Genomic DNA, 19,739 nt, shown 5'->3' with positions numbered 1-19,739 from the left:
GAAGATTTTCGTACAGACCGTGAAAACTTGGCTCCCTTCACAAGTTCGCTCGACCCGCGTCGCTTCCTGTTTGTCTACTTTTGCCAGCCGAAAAAGCTGGTATCTACCGAAAAATTCGAAACTAGATTGCCGCGTTTGCCCCGGTGATTAGCAACAGGGACTCACTAAATGGCGAGACAAACGGCGAGGTCGGTTCTTCCTGAAAGCAGCAAAAATTCCTGGCGCGCACAAGGGAAGAATACGCGAAGAGGTGGGGGATTCCTATGGAGATTCCATTGGCTCGGTGTCGTTACTCGCTCGTCTTAACGAAAGCAACCGGTGTTTGACTTGAAAATATTCCACCGGCCGTTTAATTGGCCGATAAAGTTAAGCTGCAAAACATGGCCGCGGCTAACGTGGCCAACGGAGGATTTCGTGTCTGTAAAAAGCCGTTCAACGTCAACGCGTCGATATTTTATCGTTGTATAATCTGCGCGCCAGCTCCGGAGCCTTCAGAGCGCATAAATGACATCGACCTCGGGCTGACCCGGGTAATTGAAAGAGGTGGCCGCGAAGCGACTGTGAGTAACCACAAGCTGCTCGGGCTCGTACGTAGGTGCAGGTGCGCGAGGCTGAGCGCAACTCCGTCAGCGCATATGTAATAACGAGTGTGCGGTGTTGCGTGGATTTTTGCGCCGGAATCGGAGAAACTTAACCGTTCGTTAGACGAAAGTAAACGGTGGCTATCGTTGTTCACGAGGTAATAAATAAGGAGCGTCTCTTCGTTGACGGAAAGTCGTTCTCGCCTAATTAGGATGATAGTAAAAAGAAATAAAAGAATGGAATAAAAGAGGAAGAAATAGAATGACGAGATAGACGGGGGGCATGGGAAAAGGTGGTATTAGAACGTTATTAAGTCCGAATAGAAACGCATTAAATTTTCAATAAAGAGTATCTAACGAGAGCTAATTGGCGTGTTCCGATAGGTACCTACCTAATGATTAGTTTTATAACCGGCGGGCGAAGCATCGAGGAAAATGCCCCGACCTACCCTTACTTTTTCTTCTCCTATCGCATCGATAGGATAACGATATTAGAAATAAATTTATTACCGAAAATTATCAATGCCTAATCGTCGATCGTTAGTAACATCTTCTGTTGAACCTAAGGCCACGCGGTGATTCGTGTCTCTGCGATGCGATACGGGACAATGCAGGGACGGCGCTGAAAGTATAGGCCACACGTAGAGAAAAATAAATTAACGACTTGGCCCTAATTGCACGTTCAGAATTTTACGGCCGACCCTGTCGTACACGTGATGTAGACAACATTACGGACACACACGGTCGAGTAGCGTACTGCCATAGTCGGGCAAGGGTTGCGCGGAGGGGGAACGGTAATTACTTTGAGCGTGTTCTCGTGCACGATAAAAAATCAGAATGAAATGGTGCCTTTATTAATTACGTATTACTTAATCACCGGCTCGAAAAAAGGCGTAAAGAATGGAAGCGCATCCTGGTTTCTTTGGTCGGACGTGCTCTTTTGGTCGTCGATGAAAGAACTCGGGACGAAGAATCGCGAAACAGCTCGTGCTCGATCGTGGTCAAAACTAAGGCTCGTTTGCCGCGTAACGATGCCATGGCCCCGATTGCTTCTACATTTTTGGCCAAACATTCACTTTTAGAAACAAGGATGGCCCCTTTCGCGTCCTACGTTCCTCCATCGTTGTGTAACTCGCGCGTGGACTTTTTTCTCGCCGGTTTTTACGTTCGCGCGTCTGGTGTCTGTCAGGTGTCGAAACTTTTGCCCCGAATTAACTACGATTGTATCAGTGGATTCGCGGGTCTCTGTCGCGATGCACAATAGCCACGCGGCTCTCCGAGGCTGCTTCATTATGTAAAGAGAGGAAGAGAAAAAAAAGGAGAAGGAGAAAAAGAGAGGAGCGTAACGCAACGCGGTGTATTCAAATTGTTTACACAGTAAACATCAGTGAACCGCCGTAACCGAACGTTGTGAAACGTATTCGAAGCGCTTATTCGTTAACCACATCGGTTGCTCTCTTATCTCACCGTGAGATATATTTATTGCAAAAACCATAGACTTTTATCCTGTCGTTAATGCTGCCGTCTTTCTATAAAACGTCGATCCGTTGATTTTATATAGTCGTCGATAATCGCCAGTGATCAGTGTCGACTCCACGTCCATAACGAGCTGGCCTTGGTAAAAAAATCCTTCGAATTCTCGCTGTTGATCAACACAGTGGCAATAAAACGAGTTTCGGGTACGCGTGTTTTGATACTCTTTATTTCTCTCGCGACTTAACGGAGAAAGAATCGTCGCGATAAATTGGTACCGAGCGTTGATCGTCTCGTGGACGCTCGAGACATTCAGAAGCTACGTCGATCGACTGTATAAATCGATATGCGTGGAAAGGTAGTTGCGTTACAAACGTTGCTCCTTAAACGTACGTTAAAATTTATAAAAATAAGTTATTCGCTTTTAACGATTCGAATTATTGATCGTACGCTTATTTAACGAAACTGAGAAATCAATGAAACGTACGGTCGATCAGTTTGACTTATGAGAAACTCGTTTGACGGTTCAACCGCGATTTCGCTGATTTTAGAACTCGCGTCATCGTTAACGGACCTGCTATCGATCAACTATGATCGTCTTATAACTTCTACTATGTAAGCTGGTTTATTTCATTCGTTCTGTTCGCTCGTTGGCTTATGCCCACTGGCGCGACAGCAATTTTTCTTCTCTTCTTCAAGGATTTTCAACGCGGACACTTTCAACGTGAGTGCTTTTCTACAGCGCTAAGAATATTACTGTTGGATAGTTATGAAATAAAAATGTTGCATATTATTGAATTAGAGTGTGTGAGATACGTGATTACTCGGAAGCTGTGTGAGTTATTAGAATTATTAGATTTATTAGAAAGGGTTACAGTAGAAAGGACAGAAATATACAGGCGCTAATGTTCAGAGAAGAAATTGAGCTGAAAACAGGTTTCAAAAGACATTATCGAATTGCATCGAGGGTGTTGGAAACAAGAAAATGACTTGCGAATTTGATTAAATAAAATTGATGCATTCGCTCATTTACAAGAGTAATTTCGCAACAATCATTGGCGACTCTCGACTTTGATGCATTAATTTCTAAGAAAAATCGATGTAATTGCATTGGAAAGCATTGTCAAGACCAATATATACTAAGATTAAAATATTACGAAAGTGGGTAAAAGTTATAAAAGGCTTTATAAAAATACTCGTATATTATTCCTAAAGAAACACTTATTCAATTTTGCTTTGATACGAAGATTAATCGACCAACCTTCCAAAAAATTCCAACCAATATTCTAAGGGAGTAGACTCGATATCTACGATTTGGGTGAATCAAACTCGCGGTAAAATCATCCGATACGTTGTACGAGTCTTGTCCATCTTTGGACAATTATTTCGGTAACAAGCGAGCTACGGTACGCGACAGCGTTTGAGTTAACGACAAAATAACAAACACGAGTAACAATGCTTTGATCGAGTAACCTTTATCAGGGATATAGATATAAACAGACATATTTAATTGTTACTTATACAAGAAAAAAACTGACGAAAAAAAGACCATCAACGTTAGGGAAAAAAAACAATCCGTTAGGTCTAACACGCGACATTCGAGGACACGCGACTATAGCGCGCGAGCTACGCACGTTCGATGGAGTTTGAAATCGCGCTGCGTGAAAGTGTTGCGCACACGCGTTCGTAAAAAGTAAAAGTAAAGAAATTCCATCGTGGGCTCGTCCGGGATTTGAACCCGGGACCTCTCGCACCCGAAGCGAAAATCATACCCCTAGACCAACGAGCCAACTTATTAGTCTCTTTGTTAACCATATATAAAAACCACCAATTAACATGTATAATAATTCTTATCGCGATCGACTGATTATAATAATTTACTGCACGCGCACATTCTTCCTGTCCGAGCAACCTGACACGTGTAAAACAAGCGATCGATTACACAGATAAATTTCTTTCATCTTCCAAGAATATAATTATCACGAGACAATTGATCGATTAAGAAATTTAAAGGCGAGAAAAATAATCGTGTGCCAAAACGACGAGAAACAATCGACGCGCGTTCCTCTGGTTCGTTCCTCTAGCTGATTCGATCTAGAATGATCAACGGTTTGGTTTTTCCCATGACCCGTTCAAAGTTCCACGCTATCCTGAGCAGATCGTCCAGCGAATGAAAGAAAAAACGTTAATTAGCTCGTTCGAATGGGAGCCGGGGATGCGAGATCCTCGGAGTTGGTGCGCGTGGCGCCACCTGTGGTGGAAACGTTGCATTCGTGATTAGCATTGCGTGTTGTCTTCGACCTGGCAATTGCCCTGCCAGCAAGAAGATAATCCTCCGTTTCGATCTATCGCAACAAAGTTGCGGAAAGGTCAGAAAGTGCGTGATTGCTTTTCATCGCTGCAACGTAATTAGGGTCGCGTCAGAATTGTCGAGCTAGAAACTCGAAGTATTTTTTGCTACACCAACTATGAACCGCCTGCGTTTAATCCTCGTTGATACGGTCGGCTATTTTACCGAAAGAAATCGTCTCCAGGTAACGACGCAAATATTTTTCATAGTTTTATACGGGGGTTATAAAGATGTTTCCGTTTTAATGAACGCAATACTTTGCTCCTCGTAGGTAAGTCTATACGTTACGAGGCGTACAGAACACAGAAGCGACAGAAATTTTCCAGTGCGCAAAAATGACCGGCTAAAAAGGTAGAAACACTTTATGTTTCTAATACTTTTTATTATTGTATTGGGTATTATTTAACGACCGTGAGTTACTTCTTCCGACCTACGGACGGCAGTTTGAACTCATAAAAAGTTATAGAACGACCGTTCTGACAGACCTGTCGTAAAAAAAGATGACAGAAATGAAAAAAAAATTTCTGTCACAATTTTTACAACAGTGTACCTTTACAGTGCCGCGGGATGACGTACTCATATTCCAAAGGACATTGGGGTTGATTAAGCGATTCCGTAAAAATACCATCCCTGTACAAAGTATACCCACGTTTATGGTATAGTTCCTTCGGATTGAGTTTTGCCTGCGACGTAATGGCCATGGTAACGGTACGACAAACGGCTGAATACATTTGTTCCTGTAAATCCTACTTATTTACCGTGAAATGAAGGTCGAAAATCGAGTTTAGGGCTAAGAAGCTCATTTAGAAGAAAGGTAACAACAAGAAGGTAGTTGAATAAATATTTATCCAACACAAAAATAGATTTACCGACCATTCAAATACTTGTTCGGATATTAAGACAGACTCGTTCTGATTATTATCTTCGTAAACTTCGTTAACGACGTTCTTCTTCTTTCATGTGCAATGTATGGTTAGTTAGCGCGATGACGACGCTAACCTACGACAGTCCCGGAGGAAACTATTATTTTCGAAATATGTTTTTTTTTTTTTTTTTGTCTAGATTACGTCAGCGCGCGTGATTTCGTGGAATTAAAAGTGGAAGAAATGAAAGGCGACGAGAAATGCGCGATACGAGCTTGACACAACTACGGGGAACTTCTTTTAAACTAATTTTAGCAACGACCAGTTACGAACTATGGGTAATTGGAAACCAGTAAGTATCGTAGAGCGTAAATAAAGAGAAGAGAGCGTAAGAGAAGTAAAGAGAGACTTTACCACGGCAGACGTACGGGTGCAAAGTCAACATGCATTTAAACACGTTGTAATTAATTAATTCACCACCTCTAAAATGTTACTCTTCGCTTTTTTATTTTTTATTTTTTATTTTTTTAACAGCAATCTTGGTAAACGAATACAAATGATTTGCCAATGAGTAAAAACCTGTCGAATATGATTTTGACTCTCGCTTGAGATTCTAAATAATTTTATATAATTGATCGTTCAAATTTTCTTCCATATATCGCATAGGATAAAATAAAATTGTATTTATTGAAAACTCAATGAAAAATCGAACGTTTGTCGTCGACAGTCGGCAATATTTATCAATATTACCGATGATCATTACGATTAAGAAATTTCTAGATTTTAGACGAGGTAGTTGACCAATTGAATTCTTCAGCGGCTCGTACATGATGTTTATCATGGGTAGTATTCGTCTAGATTGGTCAATATTCCAACAAACAAGCTACGATCACGTACCTAAGGCAACGAATCGAAGCATCAAAAGTTCAGTTCACTGACGAAATTTCCACGCTTCCCTCATACACTTATTGGTATTCCTCGTCAAAAACTTTATACCATTTTTACCAGAGATATGAATTTCTGGTTCCTTTTGTTAAAACGTGTCGACTCGAAAAAGCCCACGATCACGTAACTGATCGAAGGTTGCTGCAATAAGCTTCTATAGGTTGCTGCTGTAAATTCATAATCGACTAACGTCTATAACAAGGAACGTCTATAATAAGGAATAATAAGCAAATTTGCTAAATTCGTATTCAAACAAACTGGGTATATTGGAGTGAGTGCTACCAGGCATTCATGGCACTAAGGGAAGGAAAGAAGCGTGACGAAGAAGGTGTTCGGGAACAGAGGATCGTTATCGGTACCGTCAACTTCGGTGTGCAAACTGGATGCGAAGCAGGTACGCGTCACAAGTCCGGCGGCTCTCCGAGAGGATAGGAGGTCCGAGGAAAGGAGGAGAAAGAGAAGATCGAAGAGAGGGTAGAGCGGCGAAGCCCCTCCCTTGGATCTCCTTCCCGTCGGCCAAGAGGATCCCTCCGATCGACCAGCAGGACCCCCCACCAAAGATACGAGAGGACCCGCGACCCACCTGTGCCTCGGATGGACCCTGCACGCTTCTCCGCTGAACCGACGCACAGTGTGCCCATAAGGCCCATTCGAGGTATACTTACGAGAGCGCACGAGCCTCTATCCAGCGGACGAACGAACGAACGAACGATCGAGCGGCCGACCGATCGAGCGGCCGTCCGATCGAGCGAACGAAGTGGGACCGTAGAAAATAATTGGAGGTGGGGGCTGATTCAAGAATCGACGTGGACACCCTCGCCTTCCAAAGTCATTCACCTAACGGTCATCGCCGCGTCAAGAATCTTCTTCTTGTTCTTCTCCTTCTGCTGTCATGTCTTCCGTTATTCGATTTGATGAAGGGGATGCCTGGACAGCGTAGCGTGTCGTTAAATAATTAGTCGAAAGAAGAGCAAACTCAAAGACGGTGGACCCGGTTCTTGTTTGGAGAATAACCCGAAAGGATCAAAGTGATCGGTGTCAAGGTACGATGTGAACTGTTGTCGCGGGCCTTTAAATTTTATTTTTACTTTGCGAATCTATGTGATCGAACTGTTACGGGAAAGATTACAACTGGTAAGTCGCACAGTGAAATCGGCTTTAGTGTCTTCCGTAGGAGGAGAGAGTGAGTTTACAAGTGAACTGGATTTGTCTATCGGATGATTGCCGATAAGTTCGTGGTACCCGACGCTCCAAGTGATTGCGTAGAAATGATCGTCAGTGTCGCGGATCTGTTAAACATCGTGATGACAAAGTGTCATGATGAACGCTATATCGTAATTAAGCAAAGGATCATCGTTCGAAGATGTCTTTGATGAATCTCGCGTAATCGTTTCCGTCTTCAAGGTACGTGATCACATTGATTTACGAAAGGTGATCGGTTAAAACTGGGAGAAGCGATTCCCGAATCTGACAACTAGCAATTACAGGTTTCTTCATCGCGTTTAATTCGAATGGTATCGCGCTGTCGCTGTAAGTTAATAACAACGATCCTACGTTCGCTTGATATTTTCTTCCACGTTATTTCGCGATACATTCGTCGCGTTTAGAAACAAATCGCCCGGTGTGCCTACACGAGTTGAGAAGAAAAACTGAAGGACGATCTTCATTTCGTAATTCGAGCGCGTGCTGTCGACCGATTCCTTCGTCTTCGATCGTGACACGATACGGAAAGCGCCATTTATCGACTAGATTTTAACGATAGAAAACGTGTCCGACATGAGAATTCGTTGTCGATAAGGTTAACTCGACTGAAAGCCTCGAGGCATCGTGATTAGGCTAATTATTTGATTCATTAGATACTCTACGAGAAGATCGTATCGTCGTAAGTTTAATTATTTAACGATACCGAGAAGGAACTATTCTCACCGTGTGTCACTCAAGATAAAATTCCATGTGAAATCCAGTTTTCACATCTATCGTTTGGAAATATACCGTAACGAGATTATATTATATAGTTAGATGAAATCGTAGAGATTTAGATGTGATACGCGCGGAAAAGAGACAGAGAGTCGTATTACATGCACCATGTCGCGTTTCTGTTCGAGCATATTCGACCGCCGTACAATAGCGCATGTACAGCGCATTGCGCGATAGTTAGATACGAATCTGTACGAACTGGCCTATCGAAGAGCGATAGAATAATAGCATCGGAAACAAACGGTCCACGTTGCATCGTTCGAAGGCCGATCGCCGGAGCACGCGTTGCGGAACGCCGTTTCGTTTCGAAAGACCGGAAGTCGCTCTCTGCAAACTAGATCGCGATGCTTCGCGAGGATGAGGTCGAAAGACGCCGCACGTGTGACGTGAACGAACCTGTACGACGATCCGTCGATCGTTTCTAGATCTCGAAATTTCGTGTTTACGTAAAGTATTTACAAAAATATAGAAAATATTCAAAACACAGTAGCTACGAAAAGTATTTGCACACGATTGTATTTGTTGTAGCATTCGTATGTACATTTATTAATTCGCTTCAGGTATATTACATTTCGTATCAAAAGCAACAAAATGGAAACGATTAACTCCACCTTTTGTCGAGTTGTCGATTTCGTTGTATCGATACACGATTAATAAGCTATTTAAAGGTAAATCACTTACTTACATAAGTGATAAGTAAGTAATATCAAATTTTAAAACGAATTGAAAAAGATAGTACGTTCTATAGAGACGACGAATCCCGTTTTAGATAGAAAAATTTGACCGAAATTTAAAAGAATCGCAGAGTGTGACGACAATTACTTTCGCTTTTTATTATACATCGTCCTCCATAATTATAGCTCCTAGCAGTAAAACGATTACCTGCTCGTACCTACCTCGGCGCTCTAATCAGCAACCTTTACTCGAGTATTTAGGAAATGGAAGATTAACCGTCTTTCACTAATAAAAAGACGAATAACGGTCTCCGGCATACAAAACATTTCTTTTTCTCTTTTACGATCTGAAAGCTTAAAAATCCACAAACATAAAATCCTCAAACATAGGCTGGTATCCTAAAAGGAAATTTGGCAAGTTAGATGGTTGTAGGATCGTAAAGCACTGGAGGAGTAATTCAGTACAAAATCGTGTTTGAAAACGGAACTAAACTCATTTCCGTAAGCGTGCGTCGTGGGAAAAAGGAAAATTCTACAGTCGTGCTTAGACGACGTGCCGCGACGAAAGTAACGAGGCGTCGGTCATTTAAAATAGTTCCGCTAAAACAGCCGTGCGCCGACTTTCACGCGCATGTAAATGAAGAAAAAATCCAGCGATTCCGAAGAAACCTCTCCTCGCGATCGATTGGTCAGCACACGGCGTCGTCGTTTAATTAATGCGCAAAGTGGCGTTGATGGTAACTGGTGGCTTTCGACAAAATCTTCTGTCAGCCTCCATGTATGTTCGTGTGTGTGTTTGTGTTTGTGTGTGCCAGACACAAAGCGGAAGAGCGTCGTGGTAAGTGTTTTTATCGAGAAGGTCAGCTCTAGAAAGGAGGACAATCACCGAGCGGCACCGTAGGAACTCCGATTGATCCCTTTAAACGTTTGAACGGTGCCGGTTGCACCTTCTCGTTCCGTCCACTCTCTGTGTCTTTCCGTAGAATCGAACGATGATCGGCGGCACTATCGACCATAGAGTAGATCGCGCTGAAAGCTAGGAGCTGCGGCGTTCGTTACGATTCTCACGGCTTCGATCGACTAGCTGGACGATTGCACCCGCGAGATCTCGACGACGGTCGTTGTTTACCGTTTCTTAGACTTACCGTCGAAGGTGATCGGATGAAAACTGAACGTCGTGTCTGTTCGTTGATTATCGATCGAATTCCTCTCCGACAGTCGTTTTCGTATAAGTTACGTGTTTCAATAACGACCGAGGTAAACTTTCTCTCCCTTTGTAATTCACTTTTTCCTTGGAACAATGGACGGACGCTTTCCGTTATCAATCTCTGAGCGATCAAGCGAATCTTCAACGTTTACTTGAAATAATTATCGTTCGAACATGTATATTGTACGACCATTAGCGGCAGAGGGTACGGCAATTTCGTTAAGTAACTTCTAAACAGGATCTATCGACGCAAATGCGAGGCCGGCTTAATTAATCAACAGTTTTATTGTGCCCACGGAGAAACCGTAATTAAAAGTCATTTGTTAGGGGAACGTTAAATCATCTATCATTCTTTTCGCGTCTTGTATTCTATTAAGCTCATAAGAGCGGGTATCTCCGCACGATGTATCCGTTGCGACACGCGAGCGCAACAATATGGCTTAAACTCTTAAACATTGGCAACTCGCATCGAGCGCTCGGGAATGCAGGCACCCCCTGAATGGCTCACCGGATGCACACCTGCAATCAGTGCAGGTTGCGATAGCTCGGGCGCATCGTCGAACGTTCCTCGACTCTTAGGATCGATCGATCTAGTACAGAACATCAATCGGTAAGTAATAGTACAGAAGAAGGATCTTTGAGCCGAGCCCAATATAATCAGAGGAGATACCTCCCTCTCTTAAAATATCAACAAGGCCTTCGGGCTACGTTTAACGAGAATACGACGTCGTTTAAAATCAATTAACCAACCATCCGTTACTCTCTATTTATCTCGTTCTCTATCTTCGACGTTTCGTCGTGGTATTGGCGTGTTCGATCGATTTCGCGAGGGCAATCGTCCAGGTCCAGCAAACAAACCGCGATCATTGCTTCACGTGGATACGCCAGTTTTTCCGCTCGATTCGAAAATGCTCTGTAGCAATACTGTTAGCACTAACCCGTGAAAAGATCGTTCGCTCCTTTCTTTCTCTTTCGCTCTTCTGCATTCTTCGAGTAGAAAACGATCGTTTCGGACGTATTCGCCAGCTATTATAGCCAATTTATACGATAATAGGTGTAGATAGATCCAACGTTTATGAAAGTTGCGGGCGTGAAGGAAGAGGCGAGAAAGACGACGAAGAACGGGCGAGGAGGGCGAGGGAGAATAGGCGAGGAAGAACAGGGGAGGAAGACGAAGAAGAGCAACAGGCGATGCCTGACGAAGAAAAGGTTGGACGCGCGCGGTTAGTGTCTAAACAGAAAAGAATCGAACGCGGAATTAAAAGTATGCGTAGGCACGTCGAGGCATCGAGCGTCCGCGAATGAGAAGTGTCAACGACTGTGGGGTGTAGGTCAGGAAAGAGAGACTCCGTTGATCAAACAATCGATGTCTCTTCCATTAGCTGGGATTTACTTTCCCATTTAGCGACAGTCTGTCATGTATGAAAGTCGCCGCAGGTGACACCGACTCGAGGTACCCTCGGGCTACGTATGTGGGTCACTACTATTGTCCCATATTCCCTCTTCGTTGTAATTCACGTGGTGCAGAGGCGGCGGCGAGTAAAAAGGACGAGAAAACTACGAGAAGTAAAAAAGGAGGGAAGCGTAAACGCGATCGTCGACGAGCGACGAAAACTCGATCGGTAGAACGAGTAGAGAATGTGCGTTACCACGGAGAAAATTTTCGAAGCGTGATGTCACTTGGAGCATTATGCAAATGGTTAGACGATCTACGGGCGCAAGGAAGACGAAGTAAGGAATAGAGGCGGCGAGGTGTGAAAACGAGACCGCGGCGATCTGTTTTCTGGACGAGCGACTAAAGAAGGCGAAAGGAACTAGCCAGACTAAAGAGAGACCATCGCGAAAGAATACAAAGAAAGAGGGAGAAAGAGCGAGAGAGAAAAAAAGCAAGTGCAGGAGGGTTTTCCGCTCGTTGAACGTAACACGCACCGCTTTGCACGATCCAGCGATTCGCGCGTACCGCGCAAACCGGCGAATTGCGCAACGAGCTTCTTCTCTTTCCCAATCGTGCGATCGGTTGTGGGCACACGATAAGGCTTGCATTGTGATTTTGTCGAACGTTTGAAATATACGCGAGTGCATTACGCGACATCGATTTTGTTTTCCCCATGGTTTCGACATTTACCGTAACGGAAACCTGTAATCGTCGAAAGAATTACGAATTACCTAGAGGGACAAAGTTTCGTTACATCGATAGATGTGAAAACAACGAGCACGTCCTGTTCAAATAAAACGGGGCAACTTCAAAAGAAGGTTATATTCTTTCTGTTGCAGATGAATCAACAGTGCAAGGTGTGCGGAGAACCCGCGGCAGGCTTCCACTTTGGCGCGTTCACCTGCGAGGGCTGCAAGGTGAGTCGACTATGGATCGTTTCAACCATACGATATGGGTTTCGTGGAAGTTTGAACGGTCGAGATAGCGATCAAATTGAAACGGCAGAGTGATATTTTGTATCGATTGCGGGATAATTGAAAGGCACTATCGTCTTGTAATTCGGTTGTAATAGGCTCCGTTCTCGATAGTTTCCTCCAACTATTTGGAACGTATCGATCTGAACGAAATCGTGAGAGAGATCGTAAAAGAAAAACGGTGGAACGCAGATTCCAGACATTTTCCAGCAGGTTTCTTTTTTCCTCTGCTTCTTTTCTGCGCGTTGTTGGCGGCGATCTTTTCCACAATTTCGCAAAACTCAGAAACGTTGATCGCTTTCACGAGCCGCTTCGTGGCCGAGGTTAAACGTTTGACTAGGCATGCGTGTCAACCAAGTCCCCCACCCCCGCCCCAAAAGTAACAGCTACCATGTTTGGCGAACCGCTCAGCGATCACTCTGTAAGGAGAACCAAAATTTCTAGCTTCAAAGGGACGTTCAAAGAACATCGATCGACCGTTCGACTGATTTCTCCTGATTAAAACGATCTACGCTATTCTGAGCAATTATTTATGCCACGATTCGTTTATACATATTTTAAAATAAATCTACATAAAGATTCGTTCGAATGAACTCCAATAACACGTGGCTATACGCATATATTCTATAACCAATCACGGTTATTTAAAAGTCAATTTAATAGCTTCAAAATAATAATAAGCGAAGGATGGACCGAAAATTACACAATTGTTTATTCCAGAAAAAGTAGGCCATTCGAATCTTCTTGACATCGTAAGTGTAATATAAATACAAATATATATACGACGATCGATTCTTTGATCTCAAATCAGACCTACGAAATCTCTCGAAGAAAAATGAATAGCCGTACGGTCGAATTCGTACTATACCGCGACTCGAGCGTAAAAGCAAACGATGTCGAGTAGAATAGTAGGAAGGTGGAAGAGGGGAGAGCTGACATGCTACGGTGGGCCTGAAAACGAAAATAACGAAACGAAACAATGTCGAGCTGACGTAATCGTGAACTAGGGCGGAAACAATTGTGGCAGACAAGTGCGAAGCGCCGGAAGCACCGCCTCGAAGCCGCTCCGCGATCCGAGCGAATTGACGAAACGCGCGTGCACGTGCTCGCGCGGCCACAATGTCTCCCGTTACCGTAGATTTGTCCCACGATCGGGACGCGTATCGTTCACGGTGAAAACTCGAAGAGCGCGACTTGCCACGGTCCTTGAATTCATACAACGAATCGATACAGTCCATATAGCGAAACAGCGAGCGATTCGCGGTTCGTCAGACCTTCCAGAAGAAAGAAGTATGGAAGCAGTGAAAACGGTACAACGGTTCGTTATCGTCATCCATTGAGAACGAATTTCAATCTCTGTCGTTCCTCTCCTTCTTTTTCTTCTTCTTCTCTTTTTCCACGGCGTGAGTCAGAGATACGTTTCTTAGGCCACGAAAGTTCAGCCGTGGCGTAATTAGCCGGTCTATTTATCGGGCGGTTTTCGAAAGGAAACCGTAACACAATCCAACTGTGGAAGGTTTTGACGATGAAAAGGCGCGAGCCGGCACTTTGAAGTTTCAAACTGCTGTCCCGTTTGCATAACACGAGGCGCGCGCCACAAGGGGGGCAGGTAATAACGGTAGCATTTTCTCGATTGTGTCATCGCTTCTGAACTGTCGCGCATAGTTCCCTGATCTCCTTGTTTCCTCACCACGAACGAACTTTGCATCCTTAGAACGGGAAAAATTTGAACGATAACGATGACAATGACGATTACCGGGATGACGCTACAGGTAGACAAACGACGAGGAAGACACAGTTACATATAGTTACATGTAGCACAAGTCACGATGTAGGAAAATTGTAAAATGAATCCAGCAGAAAATCACAAATGTCACTTGATCTTACTGCGATCCCGAATTTGTATATTTTAATTTCGTTCTTACCGCGACAAACAAAAAGACTATTGCTTTGATTTAAGAAAATGCTTAATATCGTGTCATACTTTTTTTTTTTTTTTTTTTTTTTTTTTGATGACGTATCCAAGTTTCTTGCTATACCGAGAAGGGATTAAAGGATTAAAGGATTTTGGGGAATAACAAAAGAGCGAAATCAGTCGATGCCGCCAATAATACTATAACTTACGATCTCGTAGCGTAGTTCTTTTTATATTATACCTAGTATGATGTATTACTATAAAAAATAAACGTCAAAGACAAGTGGAACACGGTGGCGGATCGTGGGTCTCGGCAATGCGCGCATCGGGACCACTGGGACGCAGGAAGAGCTCGTTTTCAGAACAAACGAACCAGAAACGATTAATAATATAGCGTGCGTACGAGCAGAAAAAGCGAAAGTGGATGTCGCGTACACGCTGAGACCTGCGTCTCTTTAAAGACTGATCATTAACTAAGAAGGGCGAAATTTTCTATCAGGTTACACAGGAAATCGTAGGTGTTTCGGGGCGCAATACTTGGGACTGGGCTTCAAATGGATACGTTCGATGTCTGTCATAACGAACGAGGTCTTAAATTGCACGCGTTTCGTAAGACAGAACTTTGCCATTAGCTTTTCGCTATCTGCCGTGGTTACTCGCTCGATGCAGGCGCGTTCGAACTCTATTAGCTTATTCGTTATCGTATTTATAAGTAGCCAGCTTTATTCTAACACACAAAATCATTATACGTTTTCACAACTGACGTTTCAAACTTTATTTTTAAAAAAAATATTTTTCAACCTGTCAAGCAGTTTCTGTTTGTTGTCGCATCAAAATTGGCTTTTCTTATTACCGTAAAAATAAAACTGCCGTACAAATAAGAAAAATGGTTTGTACGCCGTGTATGGAGAGAACGCGTTGACTAAACGCCAGTGTCAGAATTGCTTTTCGAAATTTCTTTCCTGTAATTTTGATCTCAAAGTTGCTCCACGTTCTGCAAGGCCAGTTGAGGCTGACGAAGACCAAATAAATGCACTGGTGGACGCAAATCGTCGCATAACAACGCGAGAAATTGCTGGCAGGTTGAATTTACATAACCGAATAAAACCATTTCTTTCCATAAAAAAAGAATAGAACCCTCTTGCATTTCCATACAAAGAACGAAATTATTTTACGAACAACCATGACTCGCCGTGTAGTGGATTCCATTCGAATCGAAGGTATTTCTCGACTCGATGTAATCGGGTGGAAGTAGAACGCATCGATGTGTCGAAGAGGCGCGCGAGTAGATCGAAAAGAAGCAGGGAGAATATGTGTAAACGAAAGGAGACCGTTTCGTGACGCCGACACGGAAAGGCAACGGTGTCGGAATCGTGGAATTGCACCATTTGGGCAATTAGCACGAGCACAGTAGGCCGCACGCGCCTACACCGGCTGGTTCTCCGCGATACAACATGAATGAGACAACGAGAGCACACTGTTACCATCTAACAATTTTACAGTACTCATTATGAGCGGCACAATGCCGTTGCAGCCGCGGCGGATCTCCCAGCGAATCTTTGACCTCTGAATTTGCATTTAAAGAGCATTCTAGATTTTGTCTCCCTTTGTAGTCCTCAGCTGAAGCTTGATTCCTTTTGTCGGCGTAATTAACGCGAATAAAATTATCATGCTGCGTTATTGTCGTATTAGCAACAACGAAATATTTCTGTTTCAGTCATTCTTCGGACGATCCTACAACAATCTAAGCAGTATTACCGAATGCAAAAACGGCGGAGAATGTGTCATAAATAAGAAGAATCGAACAGCTTGCAAGGCTTGTCGTCTGAGGAAATGTTTACTCGTGGGCATGTCAAAATCTGGTTCGCGATACGGGCGCAGATCAAACTGGTTCAAAATTCATTGTCTGCTACAGGAACAGCAGCAACAACAACAACAACAACAGCAACAACAACAGCAACACTATCAACAGAATCTTCCTAACCAACCACTGACGCAACAACGAAAACCTATAAGCCCACCCATTGGAATTCATCCAGCCCAACGAAAGGACGATGTCCTGATGCTAAGTTTAGACGACTACAAGAACTCGACATCCCCCAGTATTAGTTCCCCAGAATCGCACAACAGCGACAGTTCCGTGGAACTATCCGAAAGAAGAGCAGCCTTTTCGGGTCATCCAGGCTTTAGACCGTTGCATTCACACCTGCAACCCTCCGTAGCCGATCTGTCAGCGCTCAGCAAAGAAATGATGAGTTTACCCCTCGGTTTTCACCTCGGTGGAATGTCTCTGATTCCACCCGCCTTTCTACCACCGCCAAGTCTCACCATGTTCTCACCCTATCATTTATACGCAACGTCACACGGAGCTTCTCACCCCTTGGTACCGAATCATTCTTCGAATCTACTACAACATTCACCCATCGTTGAAGACATAACCAGTCCGATCAGTCCCTCTACGACGGCTACCACTACCACGACCATTAGCATCGATAGTAAAGACTCGTGTGCAAATAATAACAACAACAACAATAACAACAACAACAACAACAACAATGATAGATATGCACATAATAACAATGTTCAGACGTCGAGACAGAGTTGCTCGCCGAACGAAGAGACTGGGAGGACGTATACCAAGAGAGTCTATCTGGATGCAGTGTTGAAGAGTCAACGAACACACGCAGAAGGTTCTCCAATAGCGAAGGAACATTCGGAAAGTGGTTCGCCACTATGCAGTCCAGGATCGGAAACGGACCCTCCACCTCAAGATAATCCTATAGACCTATCTATGAAAACGATGACCACACGAGTTAACGATACGACGGAAGAAGACGAGATAGACATGGAGAGCGTGAGCGATCGAGACAGTCCCCCCTTAAAGAAGAAATCAGCGCCCATAGATCTAACGACGAGAACCTAGAATTGAAATATCGTTCGTTCGTTGAAAGACGGACGGAACAATTCGTCCCGAGCGTGGAAAGAAGTTAATCAAAAACCGGTTGCCGAATACGGCGTGTGATATCGTAATCAATTACATTCTTCTCCTGCCCCGTAACTGACTATCTGGACGCTTCAACGCATGTTCAATAATGGAGCGAGTTTCTCGGAACCGCACATTATCTTTAATTGCGCTCTCCGACAAAGTAGGAATTATCGGATCGAACTCTGATCGCGGGATACGCACGGAGACAAATCATTCGCGCCGAATAGTTAAACGCAATCCCGCATAAATATCCACAGAGACTGAAAGAATGAAGGATTAACGTCTCAATTCCGGGTAATCACGGCGAGGATCGCGAGTCGCCGATCGATGGCTGGTTGTGCAATAACCAATCGACTTTAACGAGAGTCCTCCGCTTTAATTAACGAGCGCGCGCGCTCGTGCGGCAATCACATGGGGTAGACAAAGACGAGAGACAAGGGAGTCCGGATGGAGAAAAGAGAAAGAAGAGAAGAGCCCGAGAACCTGGCACTGACGCATTTGCAGAAGCAGGAGAGCAACGACGGAGTGCAACCGTAGTGCATCGGTTGATAAACACGTCAAACTGCAGGGTGCACGTGTTCGGAACGTGCGCTACAAACCGCCGTACACGTGTCGAACGTTACCAACCGTTTTATCTTACAAGCGTTCGACGCCTGCCAATGTAAACGCCTCCGTCGCTGCCGCTCTGCCGCCCCTTCTCTGATTTTGTTCCGCACCTATTTACACATCCTTGCGCCTCAGCAATCTCCACCGATATGACAATTGTAATCGTGACAGGCCCTGCTCGATTTTGTTCATGGCGATTCCAGAACATTTCGATGAAATTCCTCGGTGCTCTACCACTATTGAAGGATCGGGCTCTCGCTGAAACCGCATGGACGATACTTTTACGGTCTTACGGTTGTCCAAGCCTAGGTTGCTCGAACACAGATTTGCTTTTAGTAAGACATTAGATCGTGCACGATTCACGCCACGTCGCGCGAGATGGAGCTCTTTAATTCCTTTGAGACGCTTGTGTTGGGTCGGCCCTCTAGGCAAATTTTCACAGGCCTGACTATGACAATATTTTGAAACAACGAACAATATCGTATATTTCAAGTCAATCCGATATTTCAACGAAAGTAGTAAAATCGTAGATAATCGTATATAAAAGGTATGTAAATATAAATGTAGTAAAAACGAATTCATTCGTACTAAATACACTTCGTTAAGCACGAACGGTGCGACGAAAAGATATTGTCAATGGTTTTCTACCCTTACCGGTAATTATAAAAATAGTCAACAAATGGCCAGTATTTCTTTTAATGGTTAATATTCTTGATCATATTGCGATACTGAACACATGCAATTTTCCGTACTTTACTTGACACTAACCTTACCAGGCCCGGTCAAATGAGATCAAAATTTAATTTAAAATTGTACGTTCTTTGTTATTTCTTATTTTTGTTCGTCAAACTCTTATATTACCATATATCAATCAGTTTCTGTTGATGTAAGAATTTACATAAAGTTAGATGAACAGAAGAAATAACAATAAATGTAGAATTGTAAATTAAATTTTGAAACGGGTCTCATTTGACCGGACCTGGTAAGGTTAGTTTTAATTGATACTTCTGTCGTTATCACAGGCACGCTAGGATTCCATTTGTATCGAAATATTTCAGGTAGTATATATTTCAGGTAGAGAACGGAGGTGTAAATAATAGTTAGGCAAGATTTGCGTGAGCGGGACCCGGGCCAGTAGGTACTTACTTGTATATAGCTAGTAGATAATAGCGACTAATCGATCGATTACAATGCTCGAAATAATTAGAGAAATATGATCAGAATTATTATGACAATAAAAAATACTATATGCATGTTGCAAATTGCAAAAAGTATTGGTTACCATATTCTAATCACGCTAATTAATTTGAGCAATGTATTTTACGAGTTTAAATAATTATATAAATCATTTTTCGTCGAAAGAAAATGAATGATAAATGTAATACATTACAATGTACTTAATGTAATTACCGACGTATACGTTACTTACAAAGCCACGCTATTTCACAAGTAAAGTACAAATCTATGAATTCCTGGGCCCTCATATTTGTAAATATAAATTACTTTTAAAAATCATAGCAGTGGAGTTCCAATACCTAGGTTAATGTATAAGGCTGTTGGTGAATTGAACAATTTTTATCGGAATATGCTTCCGTTTTTAGCGATATTGTTGAAAGGATACTAACTTAGCGTTGTTGATCAATGAACATTCTTTAAAACGGCTCTACGACGACTTATAATGTAATAATTATTAGATAAATAGTAAAATTATCGATTTATTAGAGTTACAGGCACCATTCACTGCCGCGCTAAA

The 19,739-nt window shown here is 43.2% G+C and overlaps 1 protein-coding gene and 1 non-coding gene across 2 annotated transcripts; one reads left to right on the top strand and one right to left on the bottom strand.

Moving 5' to 3' along the window:
* Positions 1 to 3,771: 3,771 nt before the first annotated feature.
* Trnap-cgg (transfer RNA proline (anticodon CGG)) lies at positions 3,772 to 3,843 on the bottom strand. Its single transcript has one exon. It is a non-coding gene; the product is annotated as a tRNA-Pro (tRNA).
* A 3,018-nt stretch (positions 3,844 to 6,861) lies between these two features.
* Positions 6,862 to 18,772, top strand: LOC132908662 (knirps-related protein-like). Its single transcript, XM_060962873.1, has 3 exons — positions 6,862 to 7,616; positions 12,345 to 12,422; positions 16,112 to 18,772. Exons 2-3 carry the CDS (start codon positions 12,345 to 12,347, stop codon positions 17,315 to 17,317), a joined length of 1,284 nt encoding a protein of 427 aa, XP_060818856.1. The 5' UTR covers positions 6,862 to 7,616; the 3' UTR covers positions 17,318 to 18,772.
* Positions 18,773 to 19,739: the final 967 nt, after the last annotated feature.

This window comes from Bombus pascuorum, chromosome 7 (assembly GCF_905332965.1).
Source record: "Bombus pascuorum chromosome 7, iyBomPasc1.1, whole genome shotgun sequence".
NCBI classification, from domain to species: domain Eukaryota; kingdom Metazoa; phylum Arthropoda; class Insecta; order Hymenoptera; family Apidae; genus Bombus; species Bombus pascuorum.
Note: the sequence above shows the minus strand (reverse complement) of the source record. Positions and strands in the feature narration are given on the sequence as shown.

What these genes read in the sequence shown, in the direction of transcription:
- LOC132908662 (XM_060962873.1), top strand. Translation starts at nt 12,345, where the DNA reads ATGAATCAACAGTGCAAGGTGTGCGGAGAACCCGCGGCAGGCTTCCAC. An exon ending in TCACCTGCGAGGGCTGCAAG is followed by an intron (nt 12,423 to 16,111) that starts GTGAGTCGACTA and finishes TTTCTGTTTCAG; the next exon opens with TCATTCTTCGGACGATCCTA.